The following is a 25,228-nucleotide window of genomic DNA, read 5'->3' on the forward strand; positions in this document are numbered from 1 at the left end:
CATATTCATTAAATTAAGATGAATTGAACTGATTGGAGCTGAACTGAACTGAATAGAGTTGAAATGAATATTTTAAGAGAAGAAGGAAATTAAGAGCTGAACTGAAATAAACTGAGCTGATTGAAGCTGAAATGAAATTAAGCTGAAGTGGACATACCTTTAAAGTGCGGTGTTTTTTTTTCATTAATAATGAGATAGTGGGAACAGATAGAATCAACCAAGCAATATATTGTTACAAATAAAAAATATTCCATATAAATTTTAAAAATTAAAAAGTAATGGAGATTCATGTTGACAAGACTAATAACATAATTAGGTTTATAGTTTAGTAATAGAGTACTGTTATGGTTGGGCTCCAGATTTCGGTGGTGATCCGTGGAACCCACTTTACCCGACAGATTAGCCCGTTAGCCTCCCTAGTTGGTAGCCAATACTCAAATCCAAACAAATTTATTTCTAATCTTTTATTTTCAGTCCACACCTAAAACTACACCATTTCTATTGTAGACTCCATCTTTTTCTCCCTTTCCCATTTTTTTTTTCAACCATTTTACCCCTACTTTTCTTTTTTCCTATATCAAAAAATATAAAAGACAAAATTAATTTTGGATTTTTTTGAGCATTTGATTTGATTAGATGAAAGTTAAACACACCCAGGTTGAGTTTTGTGGACATGACTCAAATCAGATATAACGTTGTTTACAGCAATGTGAACGCATCAATTTGTAAACAGAAAGACGTGACTAGCTATAACACGAATTTATTTGTTTAATATTGTGCTTCGTAAGTTACTTTTCATATAGATAATGTGTATTATATAACTTAGTAACTATCATGTCTTTATGATTCTTGATACATTTCGCGGGATTACAATTTGAAATCAACATGAAATCAAATGTGAAAATGATTGTTTAGTTAAAGTGTTACTATATACTTATATTGTACTCGTAGTTAGAGATGTGCAAATATTTGAAATTGGACCTACTGGTTTCAATTTCGGGTAATAAAATTAAGAATTAGTTGCAACCAATTTAGATATCAATTCTTATTTTTTTAAAATCGAAACCGGTTGGGTACTTAATTACCCGACATATATTAATATACTCCATATGTTTTAGGAACCGATCCCAACCAATTCCGAGTCCAATTATTAAAATTTTAACCGGATACCCAATTTGTTAATTTTATAAATTTATAAATTACTTTAGGACACTTTCTTAAAGAACTTTATCCTTGATGAAAAATCACAACTAAAAAAGTAGTCCAAGAATTCCTTTGACAAAATAATACTCCCTATCATTGCATTTCTGACTTCACCAGTACCAAATCTTAGAGCACCATTATTGGTGAACAAAAAAAAATGGTTCATGGGTCACTATCACCATTTCTCTCTCATCCACATCAACCCAACAAACCATTTACAATATTCACTCTTAACAATAAACACTAAACAATGGTTCATCATCAATACTCCCTACCCCACCTTATTTTATTTTTGTAAATATAATCTTTTTGTTTCATAATTATAATTTATTAACCAATGTCAATGTAATTAATTGACGTATTTAATATTTTAATCGTGATTACTAATTAAGAAATTATCGCGTTTTTTTATCAGCTTTTTAAAAAATTAATTCTTGTGATTAATATTTTTTAAACAAAGCTAATTTTAATTAACATAAAAAAAAGGAGGTACAAATCGTGATTACAGTTCTACAACTATAATCTAGTACATTTTATTTAAAAAAAAAAACACAACTACACATCGTTTTGTAAGATGTCCTTAGGGATAACCATTTGTTGTAAACCTAGTTGCCTAAGTTTTCGTTGTTACCAAATTTATTCCATATATGTTCGACCAAGTCGTTTTTTAGCTGCAAATGAGTCTGTTGATCCTCAATCTCTGTTCTACGAGACAAGTATAAGCCGATATCCACAATACGATCAGTACGGTACTCGGTAGTGTCCTCATTAGCGTTCCCTCTAGCATTCATAAACTCATTGGTATTTTGTGGGCCTCTTGGATAACATCATCTTCGTTATAGCCACTTCCCTTTCGCTTCCGGGCCTTATCATAGCTTCCGCACCACTTTAACACGGCTTCAGAGATTCGCATCCACCTTCCCTTCAAACTACTAATAGTTCGTAGGGATATTTCATCTGGATTCGATTCCCTGGCAGCATCGTATGCGTCCAAGACTCTCTTCCAAAATACACCCTTCTTTTGATTTGTGCCGATAATTATGTCGGTGCTGGTGTTCATGTAGCCGGATATAAGAGCCGCAGTTTTTGATCGCGACCAACCTCTATTGTTTGAACCACCAACACGATATTCAGGAGTTGATTGGAGTGGTTGCTGTAACATTTGACTGAAGTTTTGATGGGGAGAAGGAGTTTCATTTCCCTCACCATCATCCTCACATTCTTCATTTGCCTCATCTTCTTCAGATAAGACATTGCTCGATTCCCAAATATTGGGATTCGGTTGTTGTGACGGAAAATAACCAGATGCAACACCATATTCACCGTAACCCATTGGTATCATGGATGGATGTGGGAAATTTGAACTGCTTTGAGAAAAATTAAAATTTTGAGGGAAATTTGGTGGATTATATGGGAAACTTGACTGGGGTATTTGAGGATAAACTCCAGAAAAATTATGGGGAATATTTGTGGATGTTTGTGAAAAATTTGGGTGAATTGGAGGAAAATTAGCTTGATTCGGGATCATATTTTGACCCAAATTTTTTTTTTTGCTTTCTATTTGTTTTGGGGTTGGTATTAGCATCCATAATTATAATTTATATTTGGAAAAAATAAAAATTTAATAATAATAATAATAATAATAACAATAATAATAATAGAAATAATAATAATAACGATAATAATAACGATAATAATAACGATAATAATAATAATAATAATAATAATAATAATAATAATAATAATAATAATAATAATAATAACAACAACAACGATGATAATAATAATAATAATAATAACAACGATAATAATAATAATAATAACAATAATAATAATAATAATAATAATAACGATAATAATAAAAATAATAATAATAATAACGATAATAATAAAAACAATAATAATAATAATAATAATAATAATATTAATAATAATATTAATGATAATAATTAAAAATAATAATAACAATAATAATATTAATATTGGTATAAATAATAATAATAATATTGGTAATTATAGAGGGGATTTTTGAAGAGAAAAATATAGTAGAAAAAAATGAATTTTGAAAGTTGAAAAAAATATATCAATATGGGTGTCTATTTATAGAGGGGAAAAAAATAGAGTCGTTGGTAATTTTTTTTTTTTTTTTGATTTGTATTTTGTAAAATATATCCGTTGCAAAATTACAACGGATATATTTAAAACAGTGCACACGTGTCAAGCAGCGGCTGGGCCAAGTGGCGCGCTCCCAGCCGCTGATTTCTATTTTTTTTCTGAGCTTCAACAGCAAAACGACGTCGTTTTGCACCATGAAACAGCAAAACGACGTCGTTTTGCTATAATACCAGTCCAAAATATTGGTGGGGCCCACAGCGAATTAATTCATGGAAATGCTTGCTCCTGCAATCGAACCCATGACCACTCAACATGAACCATTAAAGGTTTGCCATTAAGCCACCACTTTATTTGTTTATTCATTGTGAACAATTAAATAGTTTACCCTTAAAGATGCCCTTAAAGACAGCTAAACCACTAATTTGCTCGTCATTTACAGCTTCAACTGTTCATACTACAGCTCAGCAATAAGGGACCAAATTCAACTGAAATCTTTGAAACACACTAAAGATAGTATCATACATTCCAATATTGATTATATCTCATATCTCTAACAAGCTTCAAGAAAAAACTGATCAAACTTAGCACTGAAACTACTCTTAGTAAACAAGTGTTTTTCCTAATAATCTACTAAATTAAGGAGTGTGATTGTGATTAACCACTTCTTCCTTCACCAAATAATTGGCAAAAAATATACTAAAAAGTAAAAAACCCCACAAATCTAGCTCTTAGTAGCTGCATTTGTTGCTAAAAAATTACTGTCATAAAAATCATAATTAGTAGATTTAGTACTAATGAAGAAGTACCCTTTGGTACTTACTAGCCTCAGAAGAAAAACCATCAGAAAATCCTCTTTTTCTGTTAACATTGCCACAAACATTAGGAAGAAACTCTTGTTGATGAACCAACTCTGGCTGAGTGACTGCAGCAGCCGGTATCGTCACCGGAGGAATGTCGAAATTCTCCAAAGGCGGTGGCGGGTGTCTCCACTGAGGCAATGGTCCTGCTAAGAGCAGAGTCTGAAGTAATGGTCCTGCTTTTATCACAGCCTGTAAGAGTTTCCCCTTTTCGGGTAACGGCTTCTTGGGTGTTAACAGAGTCAGGGCAGTTTCCGACAAAGCAGATGGTGAAGGTTGCAGTGGCAATGGCAATGGCAATGGCGATGATGGTGAAGAGATTATGCTCTCTTCACCATCTGAAGACGAGAAATTACCTCCATTGTTGTTGTTGTTGTTGTTGTTGTTCTTGGAAAACACTCTTTTTGTTGTTGTTGTTGTTGTTGCTGTTGTAGGCTCATCTTCAATGCTTGAAGATGATCCTGAGTGTACTTGAGGCGGAACCATTTGTTGTTGTTGTTGGATGTAGAGTTTTTCAAGGAGAAGGGTTTTGCAATTTTCTTGAGCTTCATTCTTTTCAGTAATTGCTTTGTTAAGCAATTCTTGAAGATGGGTTAATTGTTCTTCCCTCTTCCTAATCTCTTCTTGAGCTGCTAATTTTGTTGTTTCTAGCTCCAGTGTTGTGCATATCAATGAATGCTTTAGCTCTTCTATACTCTGCATACAAATATTACACAAAAATTTTTAGTACAAAAACAATATACTAGTAGATGAATAAACTCGCCAATGCTCGTTCTAACTATAATTTGAACTAGTAATGTGACAGCTAAATTTGGACGAAGTAAGAGTAGTAGTATTAGTAAGGTGTTTACCTTGCCTTGATAGTAGTAAGGCCAATTGAGAAGAGGAGTTCTCAGTGTTTCCATAATTTCCTGCAAATGAGAAGAAAATGGAATAAAGTGTTGGGGGTTAAGACTTAAGAGTAGTTTTAGTGGTACCTACCTCTTATAAGGGTGACAAAATGGTAGTTTAGGTACTGTTTGTGGGTAGAAAATGGGGCAGTTTATTTTAATTTTTTCTGCAGTATAAAGTGGGAGGAAGAAATTTGTAAAACAAGTAAGGTGGAGTTGGTTTAGACAAACCCAAAAAAAGCCAAAATATAGCTGGAAAAAATATAAGGGCTAGACGGCTAGTCCTACATTCCATGCTCCATATATGTTTGGAAGACAGTTACTTCAAGATAATCTCATATTCTATACGTAGTATTTCGTACTATATAAAAGATGAATATCCTTAAAAACTTAAAAAGGTCCTATCCGACTTGGTAAATTTTCCTACGTACAACCAATTGTTCTTTCTATCTCTTTTTTCGTCAATAATTGTATCCATTCATGTACACAAAATAAGTAGAATTGGAATTTGAAGCAATCTTTAAGGGACGGATGGAGTATAAATATAGATGTATTAATAGTGGTGTCAACCGTCAATCAAAGACTTGTGTAGCTGTAGCCGAACTTGCTTTTTACGGAGTAAACTAACATGATTCTAGTATGTCTTCCACTCTTGCTTGGAGTCTTGGATTGTGAGCTGTGTTGCTTCTTTTGGGTCTAGTCATCCAAAGTCTGCAATGGTCTATTCAAGAGGAAGTGTATTCAACGATTCTTTTGATTGATAACTTGTTAGTTGTTATCCATCCTCAACTTATTTCGGAAAATTATTGCATATTGTTGATAAAGATCAAAAATTTTAATCTTTGTTTACTTATTATCAAACTATCTTTAGTTGTGTGTAAACTGGAATTATGAATATTACGAAATTTGAAATTACATATTGGAACAATCTATCAATATCTAAATTGATATTTCCCACATATTGTGTAAAAACATAGTCAAATTATAGTTAAAATGGACAGGCAATAAGAAATGATATTAAGAGAAATTGTTACACCCCTTGCCGTATAAGGTGTAAAGAACAGATTCTAAATATACTTGAGACGACATTAATAATATTTGTACACCATCATTAGTCCATACGTAAAGTCGACGGTTCAAATTTTGCCTCTTAATATAAGACCTAGGTTATGTTATTAGTCATTGAGAATAGAACATAATCCTCCCAAATGCATCCTAACAGAAACCTTATTGCAACATATAAATAGGACCAAATCAACATAGAATGACTTACAATAAACAATTTGACATGCAAAAAACAAATGAAAGAGAAGTAACTTAAATTGGAGTAGTTAAAATTAGGTTAGGGTTGCACTTCAATTTAACTAGAATCAATTATTTTAAGGCTTAGCTTCTAGCAATAAACCTTCTACGTACTAGCATGAATTGCTGGATGACTTATCCAGCCTACTATTGGAAGCTAACAGTACTGACCTACTGCAATTAACAATTCTACACTGTAATAATGGTTGCAACATTTCAGAAGCTGATATTGCATAAACCCTGCATAGTAAAGTCAGAAGCTCAAATATGTTACAATAAGATCAGACAAAAATATCCTAACTACTTCAGTATTAGAAAGGATAGCTATCACAAATCTACAACAAGCCATAATTTCCAAAGCCATGGACATCATAGGCTATGCATTATCAGAGGTTGATTTACGACGTGAGAAATGCCTAGTTGGCCTTCCAAACGAATCTACACGGGCTGATATAGATGCAGGATTACTAAGCTGGTCTCCTCATCTTTTTATTAAGCGGAGGATCCTTGTATGACTGAACTTTTTCTGTAACCCTGCGCTGTGGCCTTCCAATTGATAAACGTTGTGCTGTTGTACTATTTGATGACTCTGAGAGACACTCTTCATCATCAGCTTTATCAGAGGTTGATTTATGACGTGAGAAATGTGTAGTCTGGTTGGCAGCATCTTTTCCCACTTCAATCTCAAACAAGTCATCTTGTTTCCCTGAGGGCTTCAACCTCGCTGATTGCCTCCTCAAACAACGCCTGAACACATAATATACAAGATCTCAAAATTCTCCAATAACTCCATCACATAAACTTTAAGACGTGCTAGCAAGCATGATTTCAGGACTATTTATTCATAAATATTATTGCTTGTAATTTATTCATTCTTTCTCTACATAATCAAGAACCAATCTAACTCATTTATAGGAAAAGGATGAGACACAGTTATGCGAGTAATATTGCCTGGCCACTTTACAAAACGGATAAATAAAAGGGCATCAAGACAGCATATATCCTCCAACATAATACATATCATACTCACTCTTTTATACGAGTAATATGAAGAGAAGAAAATGGGATATAAACTACAGAGAATACTAAAATCAACCAGACTACACATCTGACCTTTTGTTTTCCACCGTCTCCTTATCAACAGCTTGCTGAGACGTTGTAGGTCCCATGGCTGCAAGAGTGAGATATGAATGTGTTAACACACAGAAAACATGTATTGGTGCTCAGGATCAAAATTACAAACACATATAAATCAGAAGAAGCAAATTACATTGACTTCTTGCAGGGCGTTCTCTTTTCGTTTTGGATACTTTGTTCTCATTGTCCTTCAGTGGTTGCTCCACATCTGCTTCTTCTGGTTTAGGCTCTCCTTTCTTCACCAACAAACCATTATCAATTAGAAAAAGATCACAAATAGCAAAAAAGTTCACACATTCACAATACCGGCTACTTGCACACATGTTCACTGCCAAAGTGCCAATTTCCAAGATACCTGCAAGCCATTTGTTTTACAGCGCACGTTTGTTTTTTCCTGCAATTTAAAGCAAACAGAAAGAGGACCCTCAGCTATCTGGTATTTCTGAAATTTGTAGAAGGATTAAAGCTCAGATGAATTAACTTTAACGTCTCAAAGCAAAAACAATTTATTTTCCCAGTGCATTTCAACCATTAACAAAAGTTTGAATCAAAGAATTATTATACTAAATGCATGAGGCTAAGTTTTCTCTTAAGGTTTTCATGCAATCTAATACTACGCACCTTTAGTTCAAGAGCCATTGCTTTAGACAAGGCATCCTTGCTGAGAAGCTCATGTTGTAGGGTTTTCAACTGGATATCAATCAGATTAATCGGTTCATCAAAAAAGTTCTCTAAAATGTCAAGGAGACGGGATTCCTTCACCAATCTCTATATAAGCAGTTACATGTTCTTACTTACCCTATCTTTACCCATGTTAAGTTCCTGCACACATAAATAAAAGAAAATCAACACTCCACTCAGCTAAAAAACTAACTTTAAACAACCATTGCCTGCATGAAAAGGATGCACCAACCGCTAACATCTGAGTATTGCTTTGAGCAAGATGCCAATTCTGCAGCTGTGTTCTCTGAAGAATAACTCTCAGCTTCTGCAGCTCAACTCCATTCGATTCAATAATTTTACTTTACAACATTCATTAAGGAAATTCTGAAGATGTTTAACGTCCAACTTGGCATTCCAAGTATAATTTACTCTTAACATTATCCTTCTGACATTATTTTCTGAGATTCACTCTAACAATTCATTAAATAAGAACAGCATAACATAATCCATAAAGCAAGCAAAGCCAAAATTCAAACAGAATTGAAAATGAAGGATACTCTTTCTCTTCTAAAAGTTTCTTCATCACAGCATTTTCCTGAATCACAAATTCAAAACATAGAATGCTCATTAGGTTGTATAAATTAAACCCACTGCACTAAATCATAATGCTCCTTGGATAGTAAACAAATCCCATTTCTCCCAATTAACAAATTCAAGCTGTATAATGTCCATCAATAAACTAATTTAAAACCCTAAAAAACCACAAATTGTAAACTAAACTTAATTCCCTAAATCAGAACTTCAAAGCCCATTTCTCAAAATCACAAATTTTACAATGTTCATCACTATAAACTAAACTCTATTCCTAAAAAAACACAAATTGTAAAGTAAACCTAATTCCCTAAATCACAAATGCATAACATAAAAATTCCATCAAATTGTATACTAAACCAATTTCCCAAATTCACAAATTTGCAAAATTCATCAAATTATAAACTAAACCCAATTCCCTAATTCACAATTTCAAAACATACAATTCAAAATTGCAAATGGAACTCAAATCAACCATAAAAAAGACGAAGAAATTCTAAGAGAATAGCAGAAAGGAATTCACCTGAAGAATTTTTTCCATGTAAATTTTACTGGAAGAATTATCCGGAACAGGTAAAACATTCTCCTGATTCTTGAAAGGCGATTTGTGTTGAGAATGCAAATTGCTAATATCAGACAATCTTTTCCTCATTTTACTAAATGTTGAGCTCTTAATCGATTTATCACCCTTCATCGATAACAACAACTTCCGCAAATTAGATTGAAGCTGTTTGAAATTAAACTTCAGAAAATAAAAATCAAGGGTTTTTTTTTTTTGTTTTTTGCTGCAAAAAAACTTAATTATAATGAAGAAATTTATAGAGAAATTAAAAACAAAGTAAAGCGGCAAGAAATTGAGTAGGGTAAAGAAGAAAAATACCCAGAATCTGAAGTTCAAATTAAAGAACGCAAAATCAGTGAAGATTGATTGACCAAAAATCGAGCAAAAGAGGGAAAAATCTGTGATTTTAAGAAATGGGTTTTTGAGGGACAATGAGAATAAAGTTTGAGAATCGAAGGAAAAACAAAGGAGATTCAAAGAAGTGTGGTGGGGAGAGGAAGAGGAAGAAGCTTAAAGAGGTTTGGTGTTACAACGGTGGTCCGAAGCTGAATTACGAACCCACATTTTGAAATTTCATTGGCACCCGAACCACGTTTTGAAATTTTACGGTTTTCAGCAACCACGACAAATAGCCGGGTTTGGTTGTTTGGGCAATTGTGACCGGTTCACTTCACCTTAATACGTAGTATATTTTTTGTGGATTCTCTATTATATTTATATTTATTGAATTTTTACTGAAATAAATTTAGAATTACTGGACTAATACTATTTTTATAGAATTAAACTTATTTTTACAATTATCTTTAATGAATAATTTTGTAAAGTGAAGTGAACAAGGCTTAAATCAAGTAAATTGCGGTAAACTATCTTGTGCACTGCAACACGAATTTGTAATAGTTGCACGGTGTATGGCTTATAGTTTCATTTTTAAAAAAAAATAATATTTCACTTTTGAATGAGGGAGCCCCAGTTTCTCAATTCGGAAACATGGGTTGATTCTCAAATGGCAAAAGTGGTATTGTAAATATTAGCAACTTTATCAATATTTTCAAAAAAAAATTGCATGCCTCCGGTTTTCAATAATTTTATTGTACATTGAACATTTTGCGTGTGTGAGCAGTAATATTACATAGTTTTTTTTTTTTTTTTGATCCATATTATCACAAAAGTGACCCTTTTTTTTTTTTTTTTTTTTTACAAAAGTGACCCCCTTTTTTTTTTTTTTTACAAAAGTAACTCATATTTCACAAAAGTGACCCATATTTTTTTACAAAAGTGACTCTTTTATTTCACAAAAGTGACCCTTTAAAAGTGACCCTTTTATTTTCACAAAACTTAATACACAATAGATCTCCATCATTTATTTGAAGCTAGATTACTAGTCTTTTTAATTCCACAATTTACAAGTAAAAACGTACTGAAAAACGACGAAAGAAACGCAATTAAAAATTAAAATCAAATTTCAACAATAGCAAAATCACAAAAATTATACTGATATATTGTAAAGCAATTTAAAAACATGTTTGCATGTGGTGGATTTGTTCTAATCTTCTTCGTTGATACGTTTGGAACTTCAACAAACTTCAACAATCAAAAGAAAAATCCAAAAAATTAAAACTAGAAATCGAATAGTAGAGTAAAGCCTAGAAAATTGAGAATTCGAATTTGTAATGGTAAAAAATTGAGCCCAAAAGAGAGAGAAATTAGGAGCAGAAAAAAGAGAAATTGAGAGCAGTAGAGAGAGAAAATTGGGTGAGAAATATAGAGGAAAGAGAAATGAGAGATTGAAGAACAAAGGAGATAGAAAGAGGGATAATGAAGAGCAGAGGAGAGAGAAAAACATGAATAAAAGAAACTAGAGCAGGAGGAGAGAGAAAAAAAAAGAGAGGTAACAAATTTTAAACTTTCACATGTGTGTATTGGGCCACAAGGGCCCGCCCACAACCACCGCCATTCAATAACTTATTGTAAACTGCCTTTTTTAAACTTTTGTGCAATTGTTGTTTGTTAGCTGACTAACCCTCTTGCGAACTCTTCCTTCGTCCCCTTCTGTCTCCTTCCATTGCTTCAACTTTCTTCATCATCCCTTCTTCAACCTTAACTAGTCTTTAGGATCGTACAATGTACGACTTATTATTAGTAGTTTTTTTTTGGTGCATGGATTTTTTAATTATTATGAAAGTAATCCACTCTGAAGCATGAAGATTTCAAACAATTTGTAACAAACCCTTTGGGTTATTACCTAAGAAAATATGAGTACATGTCAAACACAATTTGCAAACACGGTAGATAATATATCTCTACTTATGTTTATGCTTTACATTATGTATTGTTTGATTATCCTATTCTCATCACAAACTTCAAAGTAGCTTCGCTTAAGATCACTAAAATTTAGATCGGTTGTGGCTAATTTGATGTCAGCTAAACGCCTTTTCCTCCGTTGCTTCATGCAAACTTCATAGTTTAGGTCAAGTACGTCAAAATTATGAGTTTTTTTGTAAAGCTTTGACTACTTGTTTAGCCGCGTCTTCTGTGGCTAGTGCTACGGTCTTGTTTAGTTTACTACACACTTTGATTGGTACTTCTTCTTGCATTATCAGTTTCAGAAAAACCTTGTACTTGTCTTTCTTGGCTTTGTAGTGTTGTCTATATAGGGGTGGAGCTAAATCAAACCATTGAATGATATTTGCCAGCAAAGTTGTAAAGCTAATGGTGAAGAGTTTCCTGCCATATTTCATTTTCTTTTGCAAAACCCACATTAATTTAATTGAAGATGTAAAAGGTTAACAATTATGCTAATGCATATAGTATAATATTCAAAAATATTAATAAAACCAAAATATCATTTCCTAATTATGCATCTCACACCAACTATTACTGAGTAGGGTACAATATTACTTAATTAATAAGAGTATCACATAGTTATTTCACAGAGGAAAAAAAAAAAAAGAGCAAAAGCAATAAAATCTCAGAAGTTCAATAATATATATAATGATTCACAAAAGAGAACTCATAGTATCATGGACAAACTCTTTGATTTCCTAAATCTAATCCTCCCTCTTTCATCAAGGTACCCCTTTTATTGTTCTTGATTTTCGTCCAATAATTTTTCATATGTTTTGAATTCAATAATTTGTCCATTTCCTCTAATTTGAGGGGTTTTTCTTTTTTTGGATCTTATATGTTACTCATAGCATTAGTTCCTTGTAAATCAACTAATTGTAGGTGTGAAGCCGAAATTTTGCATCTATACACTTAGATTGAAAGGATACTTTGGTTGGTCATTGTTGGACAACTCATGATAAACTATAACTTGAATTGTATTAACTATGACTCACTATCAATTAAATTATGCCAAAACCGACATCTATTGGTAATATTAATTATGAAAGTAACATACAGAGATGGAAAAACAAACCAAATTCAGATAAGCTAATGCAAAAACACAATGTCGATTCCTCAAAAATGTTGAAGCTTATACCAAATATTAGATTAAAATAGCCAAAGAGTCTTACCTCTTGCAACAACCTTCAATTTGCATCAAGCTCTCTACAAAATCAAACAACAATTTCTAAACCTTGTTATTTGGGGGTTTCAATATAATAATGCAACAAATGATAGAAACTCACTAAATGTGAAGGTGTTTCTGCATATAAATTTGATGATGGAGGTACTATGTTGTAAAGAGTTAATATTGCATTGAGAGATGAGTGAATAAATACCCATAAATCATCATTATCATTATTATAATTATGGGCAAAATTTGTAACCGAAAACATGATTTAAGAAAATTAATTTGTGGCAATTGAAGAGTGGAGATGAAGAGGAAGAGTTGTGGGTTTAATTTGCTGAGGAAGAGTTGTGGGTTTAATTGAATTGTGGAGCGGCTAGGGGATTATGAAGAGGAAGATTTGTGGGTTTCCATATTAGAAATTAGAAATTAGAAATGAATGTGTAATAAAAAGGTAATAAAGGTAGAAGATGCTTATGTGTCTCACACCAAAAAAAAAATTAAAAAAAAAGGAAAATGCAAGTATGTTTGTACAACGTTACAATTTCTTACTCTTATAATTATCCAATCAATAATTTTTTAAAAAAATATTATGTAATATTATTATAATGTAATATTATTATAAGTTTTAATTAATATTAATTTTCTGTCAAAAAATATTAAAATTAATATTATTATGTATTGTTATTATTATTGGTTTTTAAAAAAATGTAGTATTATTATTTATTTGAAATATTTATTATGAATTAATCCCAAATTCCTTTTAATACTAATATGAATATGTGCCACATTTGATTGGAATAGTGAGCATGTGGCACATTGAATTGGAATATTGAACACTTGGACATTGGATTGGAGAAGTGAACATAGGATGAAGACATGTGTGTATTGTGGTTAGAGTTTTTAAAGACTAAGTATAGATTATCATCTTCAACCTTTCTCATCATCAATGTTGGACGGACCTCAGCTCCATAATATACACCATACTCAACACCATAAGCATCACAACAAGCCCTAACCTCACCACCATATTGACGGCCAAATTTAACGAAAAACCCTCAAAGAAATATACTTCCTCCTTTTACTTTTGCACTAGTTACAAACTACTCTTTGACTAGCTTTTGTGATATCATCACTATGATAATGTATAATCATGTGAAAACTTATTTGAATCATCTAAATTTATATTTTATTAAAGGAAAATTTGTTAAAAAAAAAAATCTTTTAAATACATCATTTTGCGAAAAAAACCCTTTTAAAAGCTTTATCGTTAAAATAACCCGAAGTTAATAATTTTTTGTTTATAGAAACCTAGTATCACTCATTCACTTGATTAACATTTAATTTCGTCTAATTACTCTCTAACTCTCACTTAACTATTTAATAATTAACTTAATTTATAAATTAAAAAAAAACTACCATCCCCACACCACCAGCAAGCCACTACCCTCCTTTTCCCCTCCCATGGCAGCACGCACGCAGTAGCTCCCTCCCCTGGAGATCCAACTCCATCGCCGACCGACTCCCTTCCCTTACCCCCGTTGCAACCCTCCATAAACCCCGACAATTTACTTACCCACCACCTCAACCACAAAAACCACCTCCAAATGGCTTGGACCGAAAGTGTAGGTAATGCCTTGGGAATCATAGAGTTTGTCGAGTAAATTAAATCGCCGATCTAACAGGTTCGACCGTAGATGAGGAAGTTGGAGGGTTTGGTGTCGGATGAACGGTTTCCTTGGAAACCCATATTTAGAGAGAGAAAATGAGAGAGAGAGATCTTGATAAGAAAAAAAGAGAGAATGAAATGGGTTTGGTGTTCCACACCGTCGGAGGAGCAGGGGCGGGGCTAGAAATTCCCTACAATTTTGGGGCGATGTTCAAGTTTCAAGTTTTTTTTTAATATTTGGCCCATAATTAATAGGTTTAAAAGTTAAAAGAAAAAAATAGACCCCAGTGGGTTTCAAGTCTTGAGTTAATTATAAATATAAGCAACCACTGATCGAACTAGTATTATTTGTGATTATTTGTGAAACAAATTGTATTTATACTAATTTTTGGGGCACTTGTTTTTTGGGGGCCCTGAGCTGTCGCCCACCCTGCACCGGCCCAACCCCGCCACTGTGCCGGAGTTAAGGGGGAAAAGGAGAAGGTCATTCGGCGGTGAGTGGTTCAAATCGGCGGCACAGTTGGGGTGGGAGCTGTTGCCGAGGGAGGGGAAATGGAAATGGAGGGCGGTGGCTGGCTGGTGGGTGAGGGTGGTGGGTTTTTTTTTATTGTAAATTAATTAATTATTGAATATTTAAGTAAGCATTAAAGAGTAATTAGAGGTTAATCAAGTGAATTAGTGGTACTAGGTTTCTATAAACAAAAAATTATTAACTTTGGGTTTTTTCTTTTTTTTTTTACCATAAATTTCGCAAAATGATGTATTTAAAAAGGTTTTTTTTTCGAAAAATTTGCCTTTATTAATATCAATAATCAAAAAAGATATTAATCGTTAAAATAGTGCTTAGCAAGTATGATAATAGAAAGGTGTTAACAAAAAAAATCGAAGGTAGTACAATTTAGGAAAAATTGCTCCCATTAATCTAAACTTTGGCTCATCCGCCGAAATTAATCCCAACTTTCGTTTATTATCTATCACTCCCAACTTTAGGGGGTATTAATTTCTATTGCACCCTACAAGTCATCCAACCTGATATAGTAGGTTACCTAGACACGTGTCAACACGTGATAGGTCCAAATTTTAAAAAAAAAAAAAAAAAAACCAAACCAAACCCAACCCAGCCCCCCCACCCCTATCCCGTAAAACACTCCATCACCACCCCCACCCCGCCTGAAATTCGCCCCCACCCCTGAAATCCCCTCCCCCGCTGCCGGAAAACGGCGCCCACCACTCCCCCGCTCTGATAACCCACCTTATCTTCCCCATCCCCCGTCGTTTTCGCCCCCTTCTCCATCGAATTTCAACCCCTTTAATTTGAATTGGATCATAAATTGCTAATTGTTGCTGCTTGTGCGCCAAATTGGTGATTCGGGGGTGTGATTGTGTGTTGGGCGAGTTGGTAGAGGTGGTGTTGGGCAAGTTGGAAGAGGTGGTGTGTGAGTGTGTGTGGTTTGGTGGTGGTACTGGGCGAATTGGCAGAGGTGGTGTGTGATTGTGTGCGGTTTGGTGGTGATGGTGGTGCTGGGCGAGTGCAGCAGGTGGGTTGTGGGTGTGAAGGTGATTAATTGAGGTTGATGAAGATCGGAGATGAGAGGTGACGGTGGTGGTTGATGTTCTTATTTGGTGGTGTGTTGTTGCTGAGAAGGTGGCGTCTGGTGTCGATGTGGGCCAGGGAGGGGGTGCGTCCGGTGTCAAGGTGGACCAGGGATGCGCTACGCTTCTTGTGGTGTTGGTAAGGTGGCTAGGTTCACTAGTGGTTATGGCTGAGAGAATGTAAGGGGAGGTGGCGGTGGTGGTCAGGTGGAAGGGGATGGCTGTAGGGGTTTTTTTTTTTAAAAAAAAATTTGTTTTTTTTTTAATTTTGTTTTAATTTATTTATTTATTTTTCATCCAATTACATATTGACACGTGTTCAAAAAAATTAATTCATAAATGTTTACCTGATTAACCGGTTGCAAGTCATTAAGTTGGGAGTGATGGATAATAAACGAAAGTTGGGATTAATTTCGGTGGATGAGGCAAAGTTCAGATTAATGAGAGCAATTTTTCCTATAATTTAAGAGTATAGTTATTGATTAACCCAAAATGCATGGTAAGTGTTTGTATGTCATTGTTTGTGAGCTTTCCTCCATCACTAAAGAATTTCTCGACTGTTGTAAGGTTTTGATGATTGTGAACAAATGATGATTATCTAACTAATATGTGTATTGTCCCCTCAAAAAAAAAAAAAAAAAAAACTAATATGTGTAGACATCCATTTGTGTCTCCCCAAAACAAAACCCAGTGATGAGTACCTTTCACGTCGAATCATAATCGAATGAAGTGAAAGTGTGGAAAGTTTAGTGTTGCGGAAAGTTTTAATTTCTTTTCTCTTCTCTCTGTTTTTGAAAACTTATTTTAAGAAAACAGCCAATCCAGTTTGGTTGGTCCATGATATGGGTCCAATAGTAGTGTAGTTGGATGGGGTTTGAAAAGACCTTTCCAACGATATATTATAAGCCCAATTCCGATGAATATTGAGGAAGTTATGGCCAAATTACTGAACTGGGCCCGGTTTGAGCCTTATGTGCGGCCCAATGATCTAGAGGAGGGCTTAATATAGATTTATCATTCCTAATACAATTAGGAATGGTTTTAGTCTTCTAGATTCTTCTAGAAGGTTCTTTTCATTCCTAATTCAATTAGCATTGATAAATTGACTTTTGTTGACTTTTTAGAGTTTTAATTAGAATCAAAGAGCATTTTTGAGGAAAAATACGATTTTATCCTCCTGTACGGCAATTTCTATCTGGTTTTAAGAAAACGCGTGAATTTCTGAATCAGCGTCAAACGCCAGCTATAGCGCTTGGCGCCTGGCGCTAGCATTGGCGCCTAGCGCTAATGTTGGCGTCTGGCGGCAATAGCCAGCGTTGGCGCTAATTCAATTTTATTTGCGTCAGAACTCTGTTTTTGATATTTTATCTTTTGGCTGATTTTCTTTATAAATAACGTCGTAAAAACTCCGTTTTCAAAATCACCTACAATCACGGATTCTCTTTATTTTCACCAACTCACATCAAGATTTTCTTGATTACTCTCTCTCTCTCTTTTCTAAACTAGCTTCTCTCAAATACAAAATTTCGCATTCATTAGATCTAGATACACCTAGCCATATTTGAAGTTGCCTTCGCCCTAGACGTGAAAGAGGTACGAGGCATCCAAGTAAGTATTTTAATGGTTTTTATTGATGTTATTATATAGAAATCATGCTTAGGTTGTTATTATGATTCCTAGTATCATGTTAGGATGTTTTCCTTAATTTGATGTTTAGGGTGACAACATTAAATTCCTAGTATCATGTCTAGGGTAACTTTAATATCAAGTATGATTAAAAGTATGATGCTTTTTATTTTCTTTCTAATATTTATGATTGTTAGTATCATGTTAGGGTTAAATATTTGATTTTTATTGTTTAGTGACATGCTAGGGTTTGTTATTAATCTTGTTAGTATCATGCCTAGGATCTTGCTATTATTATGCTTTAACATTATTATGATTATTTTTATGATTTATGATTATAATTGTTATAATTTATGATGATTATTTTTAAGTATGATTGTTATGGTTATTATTATTTATGATTATTTATTATGTTGCTTGATGTTTATTTTTATTGCTTGATCACGCCTTTATGCATGTTTAAAGGGAATTTGAACTTGTAATCGCGTTTATTAAGATAATTAATAATCTTGTTTAGGGTTAATTTGATTATAATTCAAGTGATCTCTAATAATAGTTTTATTTGTGCATTAATACTCAACGAACATAGGTAAACAGGTTTAGGGTTAATCCTATTGCTGGCGTGTTAGTCAGAAAGCGCACATGAATACGATCAGAATAAATTAGAGGCCTATTATTAGGGAAGGTTCAATCTCTTATAGGTTGGATTTGTACCTACATTCCCGAACCCTATTTGGTTCAAGACCTTATGGAGTTGACGATCTCTTGGATCGTTAAGGGGTGTAACCTTCACCTCGTGAACGGTTTACAAGTTCCTAAAACTTGTTGGCGACTCTTTTGCTATATTTTCTTTCCCTTTGGACGCCACCGTACTTTAGTGTATGATCATAGTGGGGTTCAAGCTAGGGGATTAATGCTTGAAATATTCCCTACAGTTTTTGGCGACTCCACTGGGGAGGATTTCTATTTTAATTCCTGAAATTTATTTCGGCAAAGATTTAGAATGAGTGGATGAGACTCGAAAAGTTCTAAGTATTTCATGTGCGTAATTTTGATTAACATTGTTTTCATATGCATAAAAAAGATCTCATTGGAAAGACAATCCTTAATGAGTTAAAACATAGGATTTTACACGTAGGAAATTTGAGGAATATCTTTCACAACTAGGACCGAAATAACACTGCGCGAAACTGGAAAATTTTATTGAGCACAGAAAGCTGCTGATACATGTAGGATTAGTGTCAGCGAACAAAGATTAGCGCCAGAATTTTGACTGTAGCGCCAGACGAAAACTCTGTCGCCAGGCGCTACAGCCAAAAACCGGCGCCAATCTCTGATTGTTGACGCCAAATTCTTCCAATACCAAGCCAGAAATATGCGTTCTAATCTCGACCAGTTTTTAGCATTGTTTGCTCGATCCTACTTCCTGATTGAGTTTTTCTCACTTTTCTGAAACCCATATGTGTTCTACATATGGACATAACCCTATGGGAATTCATGCTCCATCTACCTGATTGAACGCTCTGATCAACAAAGGGTGCATCTGAGAATGTTGAATTCACCAAACCATGGAAGCGAATTTTTTTTAAATTCGCGGTGTCCCATCCACTCGCGCCAACCCTTCACGGTTAGGCTTCCGCGCGGTGCATCTGGACAATTAACCATGGAACCTCTTTGACTAACCCATATCCCAAACTTTAGAGAACTAGAGCCATGGTTAGGTTGCAAACTCACTGCATCAAGTTGTGACTACTTGACTACTTGTGCATCTCTTACTTGTGCATACTTATTATGTGACTAAGCTAACCGTTTGGTTTGACTTGTGCTTGTAAATAAGTCTTAATAAACTAATTAATGACTAAAGGACTTTGCTTAATTAATTAATTAATTAATTTGAGCTAATAAATATGTCTAAAATCGAGTCATAGTAACTTTAAGTAAACCCGGTTTTTAATTCCCGTATACTGCACAAACGTCAACTTGTTTTAGTCATAGACGGAGTTCTAGGAAGAGCTACGAGTCGTAAAACCTATGGATATATAGCCCCGAGTTTTATCTTTAATTTGGAGTTGGTTCCATCCTAATCAGAGTCACTGATCAAAAGTTATGACTAAAATACCACAACCTGTCCAGTTTAATGCATATTCATGAAGTCTTAATTTAGTCTTTGTTCGAGTCTAGTCACATAGTCCAGCCATATGGTCATGACACGATTCTTAACATACCATCTACACTCACTAGTCTTAGCACACATTTTGAGTATATGTCACCTTGGCCATGTCTTCATTTCATGCATGAGTCGGTCTTTTCCTTCATTTGAGTTGGGGGTACATTCTATTCCTAATTCTTCATATCCCTCCATCTACATCATTTTTCTTCACAATCTATTCCAATCTTACTTCACTTCCTCCATCCATTGCATGTTGAATAAAGTTTGAGTCAAATAACTAACAATGAATATCCCCAAATTCCTTTTCCACAGTACTTGGTGGAGGAGAGAAGGGCGATTAATCAAGGACAACACCTTTGTTCAGGTCTCGCTTTTTGATAAACCGATTCGTCAAAAGTGGAAGGCTAAAAAGATAATGGCAAGTCAAGAAGAGGTCAATGAACTTAGGAATCAATTGAATGACGTGACTGAGGTATTAAAGGCTTTAAACCTCAAAATTGATGATCATGTGAAGCAACAACAAATGAACCTCATGCAAGAAAGTTTGAGAAAGCTATCTAGTGACTATAAATTTCAGGGCATGAGTTCACAAGGGGTCTCGCTGGACAAGGAACTTCTTCCACATAAGTTCAACGCCACTGACATCCCTAAATTCAAAGCAACAGATAACCCTTACTTTCATCTAAGAGCCTTTGAAACTATAATGAACATTAAGGGTATCGATAAGAAGGTTTTCCCCTCTCTATTCTCACTATCTCTTGAGATCGTTTGCCAACAATGGTTCTTTTCTCTCGAGAAAGAAAAACCTCTTTTTAGGAGTCGATAACAAACGCTTTCATAGATAGATATAAGTACAACATCCAAGACGAAACAGACCACAAACAACTTGAGATGTTAAAACAAAAAGAAAACGAAGGGTTCACTTCTTTCTTCAACAAATGGAGGGAAACTTCTGCTAATATGGTCAAAACTCCCACTGAAAAGGAATATGTGAGGATGTTTATCAAGAATCTCCAAGGGAAGTATTTAAAGCACTTAAAATACCAACACAACTTGAATACTTTCAAGGGTGTCTATAATATAGGCATTGACATTGAAGATGACCTTCTGAAAGATAATAGTGCGAGAGGAAAGAAGAACGACCATCCTTCTTCTTCCTCTCCCATTAATGAGGTACATACCACGAACACCTCTAAATCACGAATCCAAAGGTCAAAAAGGGTGTTCACTTCACTTGGTATGAGCTATGAAATAGCTTTCGAGAAGCTACACCACAAAGGACTAGTCATGCCCATAGGGCCCATCAAAGATCTAGTTCCAGAAGCCAAACCACCTAAGTGGGATCCTAATAAGCACTGCAAATATCACCTAGGAAAGGGTCACGACACCGAGGAGTGTTGGAAACTCAAAGAAGCTATTCAAGATTTGATCGATAACAATGAAACTTCTGAGATTCTAGCCATCGAAGAAAATCAAACATCCTTCGATCCATCACTTTTTATCACACCTGTAGGAGAACCCATGATCGAGACAGCTTATATAACCTCTCTCGATGAAGTGGCCCTGATTAAGGAGGATGAAAGTCTTTTCTTAGATAATACCAAGGAAGACTCGTCAAATCTGAAAGAGGACGTTTGAAAACTGCAAGATGTCATTGCCATGCTCTTGAATGTGGTAAAAGGACTAGCAAATCGGGTGATGGTCATCGGAAAAAATTCTCGCCAAGGGTTTAATGAAGAACTCGATGCTCCTAAGCCACGGGAAAAACGGACCATTGAAGAGTACACACCAATAGGAATGACTTACAATGAAGCTTTTGACTGTCTTCATGATCAAGGTCATATTCACTCCATTGGTCCCAGTCAAGACCCTCCATCTCAAAAACGTTTTCTCAATTGCGATCCAAATTCCTATTGTCGATACCATAGAGGTCGCGGTCACACTACCGAAAAGTGTCTCGCCCTCAAGGATCGTGTTCAAGACTTCATTGATTCAAATCTCCTTCATGTTCCTCCGCGTGACAAGAAGGCCAAGATTAGTAACGATAGTAACAGTGGCTGTAAAGGGAAGAAGAACGACTATCCTTCTTCTTCCGAAAACACCTACTCTAGTAACAGTATTGGTACTTTCGACCTTAATGAGATCTTAGCCATGGATAATCGAGGATTTAGAAAGCAACAAAAAAGGGATTTTACCCCTATTGGAATTAGCTACAATGATGCTTTCGATCGACTCCATGCCAAGGGAATCATTAATCCTATTGGACCTCATCAAGATCCCCCACTTGAGAAGAGAGTGCCTAGTTGGAATCCAAATGTGCGATGAAAGTACCTTCAAGGTAGGGGTCATGCTACTGAGAGCTGTTGGAAGCTAAAGAAGGCTATCCAACATTTGATTGATAATAACAAGCTTCCCATACCTCCAGTTAACAAGAAGAGCGAGTGATGATAAAGCAAACAATACAAGACATAAGGCGAGCTTCAAACGACGAGATTTCATGACATCTTTTTTCTTTTTCTTTATTTATCCTTTCCCCAATAAGTATAGCATATGCACCTTTCTTCTCCCTTAGATTAATTTGGTATATTCTTTCTTTTTCCCTTTTTAATAAAATGAGCATTTATTCTCTTACATATGATCATTTCATTATATTGCATTAAAAAAAAAATCCATGTCAAACTAAGCACAAGGAATACCAATGATTTGAGGCACCCCTTGTAGCCACATAATATTACCTTTCACCTTTCTAATTTACAACCTTTTCTTCATAAACCACTTTGAGCCTCGTCTAATGATAGACCTTTCATTTTCCAACCCATATCTACCTAATCTTGGGATGGGACAGTGTGCAACCTATGCAATTCTAAAAAAAAAAAAGCTTGAGTGATTTCAAAAGATCAAAATAAATAGAAAGCAATAGCAAAAAAGAAAAAAAACAAAAATAAAAGTGTACAAAAGCGTAAGTGTTCCAATGTCTTTGACATGAAAATGTCTTCGATATGAACACGTCTCAGATTGCGTCTCTTATCGAGTGCTCGGTACCGTGCCTGAGAAACATGAATGCCAAGTGAGTGATAGACCGCATGATCGGGATCGCCCACTGTAGACACCTAAAAATGTCTCCCCAAAACCAAACCCGATGATGAACCTTTCACCGCCATTATTGGTCGGGTTTAGTATTTAATCTTTGGAGTGCTTAAATCCATATTCAAATCCATATTTTCATTTCATAAACCAACCCAAATCCTATCCCATTTTCACAAAATAACTTATTTTCCTCTTTTTGTGTCTTTAAACCCAAAATAATTCATTTCGTGTCCTTTAAAATCATTCATTTCGTGTCCTTTTTATAAAAACGTTTAATCCAGTATATTTTGGTCCATAATCTGGGTCCAATGAATAAATAGTTGGATGGGGATTTAAAAGAGCTTTCCAACAATATATTATAAACCCAAATCCGAGTTATAACGAATAAGTTATGGCCAAAATATATGAAACTGAGCCCAAACCGAACCTAAGCCCACCTTACCTACGACCCAATGATCATGTGGAGGGTCCAAATTATTTAATCCCATTCCTAAACCAATTAGGATTAATTGGAAACTTCTATAAGTTTCTAAAAGATCTTAATTATCCGTTTTGAAAAGATAAGATTAAAGAGTTTGAAATTGAATAAAACTCCTTTTTTTTTTTAAATCCTATTTATATCCGAATTAAAAGACGTTCAAAGATAGACAGATATTATTTTCGTGCATCATAGTTTTTATCCAAATTTTATATGGTTGGATGGCCCTTGAAATTATCTTTCCAATGATATATTATAATATCAATTCCGAGCTATAACGGAAAAGATATGAATAAAATGTCAAACTCTATCCAAAACTGACACCGTCTCACTATTTCGTCCATATATTTTATTCTATAAAATATTTTTATCTGATTCTAATTGGGTTAGAAAGTAAACTTCAATAGTTTTACAATTATATCTTATTCATCTTATTCCGATTTTTGGATCAAAAGATATGATAAAAACAAAAACCACAAAAATTGCTGTCTATCGCAAGAGTTTTAATCCGATTCGAACTCAATCTTTTCTTGATTCTTCGACCCTCTTTTTTCCCTATAAATAGAGGTCATATCACCCCTTTTTCAATCATCAACAATCTTGATCATTAAATCCTTCTCTCTTCCTCTCTTTTACACCAAAATTCTTCTCTCTCTCTCTCTCTCTCTCTCTCATATTCTAAGCCTTAAACCTATATTCTTAATTACACCATTCTTCCCTTAAGCACTCCAAAGAGTCTATACTAAACCCGTGGTTCCGTCCTTAAACCAAAGCGTGAAAGGTATAAATAACTGAGGGTTTGGACCAAATGAAATCTATATTTATTTAATTTAATTTTCATTTGCTTTATATTTTTTTTATTGAAGTTACTAACAGTTTATTCATGATGTAGCAATTTAAAGGAACGCGCAGAATATGAGTAATTAATTAATTTAATTACTCTTATTTTATTTTAATATTTCTAGCATCATGATTAGGTTAATTTTATATTTGATTTGACTAACATTATTATTGTTAAATTGCTTCCAATACTAATGTTTATTCTATTATTTTTTATTGATCACCATATTGCATGTTAAAGGGAATATGTAATTGAAAATCACACCTAATAAGATAATTTGGACAACCGGTTTAGGATCCTTTTTAATCTTGTTGTTTAATCAAGTGATCACTAATATTTTAGAATTATGTGTTGCATTAATATTCAACTAATTTAGCCTAATAATAGTTTGGAGCGAATTGAATATTTTGTTTTTATGCCTTTGGGAACACATGAATCATTTTTCACTATAAGAATCGAGTAGAGGCCAATACGGGCGAATGTGACTCCATGAATCACTTCGTACCATCATCCCCGATCCTCCTTTTGTGGTTCCGAACCATATGGAGTTAGTAATCTCATGGATTATGAATGGGGTGTAACCTTCACGGGTCAATCGTTGTTGCCTTCATTGTCCCTTTATCGTGGTTGCCTTTTATGATCCGTGAACGGTTTACAAGTTCCTTAAAAACTTGTTGGCGGCTCCCTACTTTCCTTGTCCCTAATCATGTCCCTTACCGTATATGTCTATACCCACTTCCTATGAGGGCCAAGCATATTCACACATGCTTTTAACGTAGGCGCACTCCGAACGACGTCTACACCCACACTTATTAAAATAAAATAAATGCTAAAGTAAAAAAAGAAAAGCAAGCCTCAAGCATAAAAATATAAAGACTCAAAAGCAAGGTTGCACACCTTGGGGGATTATCTAGGGTCTTGGGCCTTTTTATC

At 34.4% G+C, this 25,228-nt stretch overlaps 3 protein-coding genes across 4 annotated transcripts; all 3 read right to left on the reverse strand.

The window, feature by feature from the left end:
* Window positions 1-1,990: 1,990 nt before the first annotated feature.
* Window positions 1,991-2,536, reverse strand: LOC110730782 (glutathione S-transferase T3-like). Its single transcript, XM_021910604.1, has one exon. It carries the CDS (start codon window positions 2,534-2,536, stop codon window positions 1,991-1,993), a length of 546 nt encoding a protein of 181 aa, XP_021766296.1.
* A 1,293-nt stretch (window positions 2,537-3,829) lies between these two features.
* LOC110730891 (kinesin-related protein 12-like) lies at window positions 3,830-5,338 on the reverse strand. Its single transcript, XM_021910718.1, has 2 exons — window positions 5,027-5,338; window positions 3,830-4,871 (listed from the first exon to the last, which is right to left on the reverse strand). Exons 1-2 carry the CDS (start codon window positions 5,078-5,080, stop codon window positions 4,110-4,112), a joined length of 816 nt encoding a protein of 271 aa, XP_021766410.1. The 5' UTR covers window positions 5,081-5,338; the 3' UTR covers window positions 3,830-4,109.
* A 1,232-nt stretch (window positions 5,339-6,570) lies between these two features.
* Window positions 6,571-9,935, reverse strand: LOC110730892 (SHUGOSHIN 2-like). 2 transcript variants are annotated; one of them, XM_021910719.1, is made up of 10 exons: window positions 9,639-9,935; window positions 9,282-9,485; window positions 8,725-8,762; window positions 8,418-8,526; window positions 8,303-8,326; window positions 8,126-8,194; window positions 7,860-7,898; window positions 7,638-7,740; window positions 7,481-7,538; window positions 6,571-7,114 (listed from the first exon to the last, which is right to left on the reverse strand). In XM_021910719.1, exons 2-10 carry the CDS (start codon window positions 9,450-9,452, stop codon window positions 6,835-6,837), a joined length of 891 nt encoding a protein of 296 aa, XP_021766411.1. In that variant the 5' UTR covers window positions 9,453-9,485; window positions 9,639-9,935; the 3' UTR covers window positions 6,571-6,834. The 2 variants fall into 2 exon arrangements, with proteins under 2 accessions (XP_021766411.1, XP_021766412.1); XM_021910720.1 differs by having other exon boundaries at window positions 9,282-9,446; window positions 9,639-9,934.
* Between the last annotated feature and the right edge of the window lie 15,293 nt (window positions 9,936-25,228).

Source organism: Chenopodium quinoa, unplaced genomic scaffold, assembly GCF_001683475.1.
Source record: "Chenopodium quinoa cultivar QQ74 unplaced genomic scaffold, ASM168347v1, whole genome shotgun sequence".
Classification (NCBI taxonomy): Eukaryota; Viridiplantae; Streptophyta; class Magnoliopsida; order Caryophyllales; family Amaranthaceae; genus Chenopodium; species Chenopodium quinoa.

What these genes read in the sequence shown, in the direction of transcription:
- LOC110730892 (XM_021910719.1), bottom strand. Translation starts at nt 9,452, where the DNA reads ATGAAGGGTGATAAATCGATTAAGAGCTCAACATTTAGTAAAATGAGG. An exon ending in CAATGGCTCTTGAACTAAAG is followed by an intron (nt 7,899 to 8,125) that starts GTGCGTAGTATT and finishes TTTAAATTGCAG; the next exon opens with GAAAAAACAAACGTGCGCTG. An exon ending in GAGACGGTGGAAAACAAAAG is followed by an intron (nt 7,115 to 7,480) that starts GTCAGATGTGTA and finishes TTATGTGTTCAG; the next exon opens with GCGTTGTTTGAGGAGGCAAT.
- LOC110730782 (XM_021910604.1), bottom strand. Translation starts at nt 2,536, where the DNA reads ATGGGTTACGGTGAATATGGTGTTGCATCTGGTTATTTTCCGTCACAA.
- LOC110730891 (XM_021910718.1), bottom strand. Translation starts at nt 5,080, where the DNA reads ATGGAAACACTGAGAACTCCTCTTCTCAATTGGCCTTACTACTATCAA. An exon ending in CTTACTACTATCAAGGCAAG is followed by an intron (nt 4,872 to 5,026) that starts GTAAACACCTTA and finishes ATTTGTATGCAG; the next exon opens with AGTATAGAAGAGCTAAAGCA.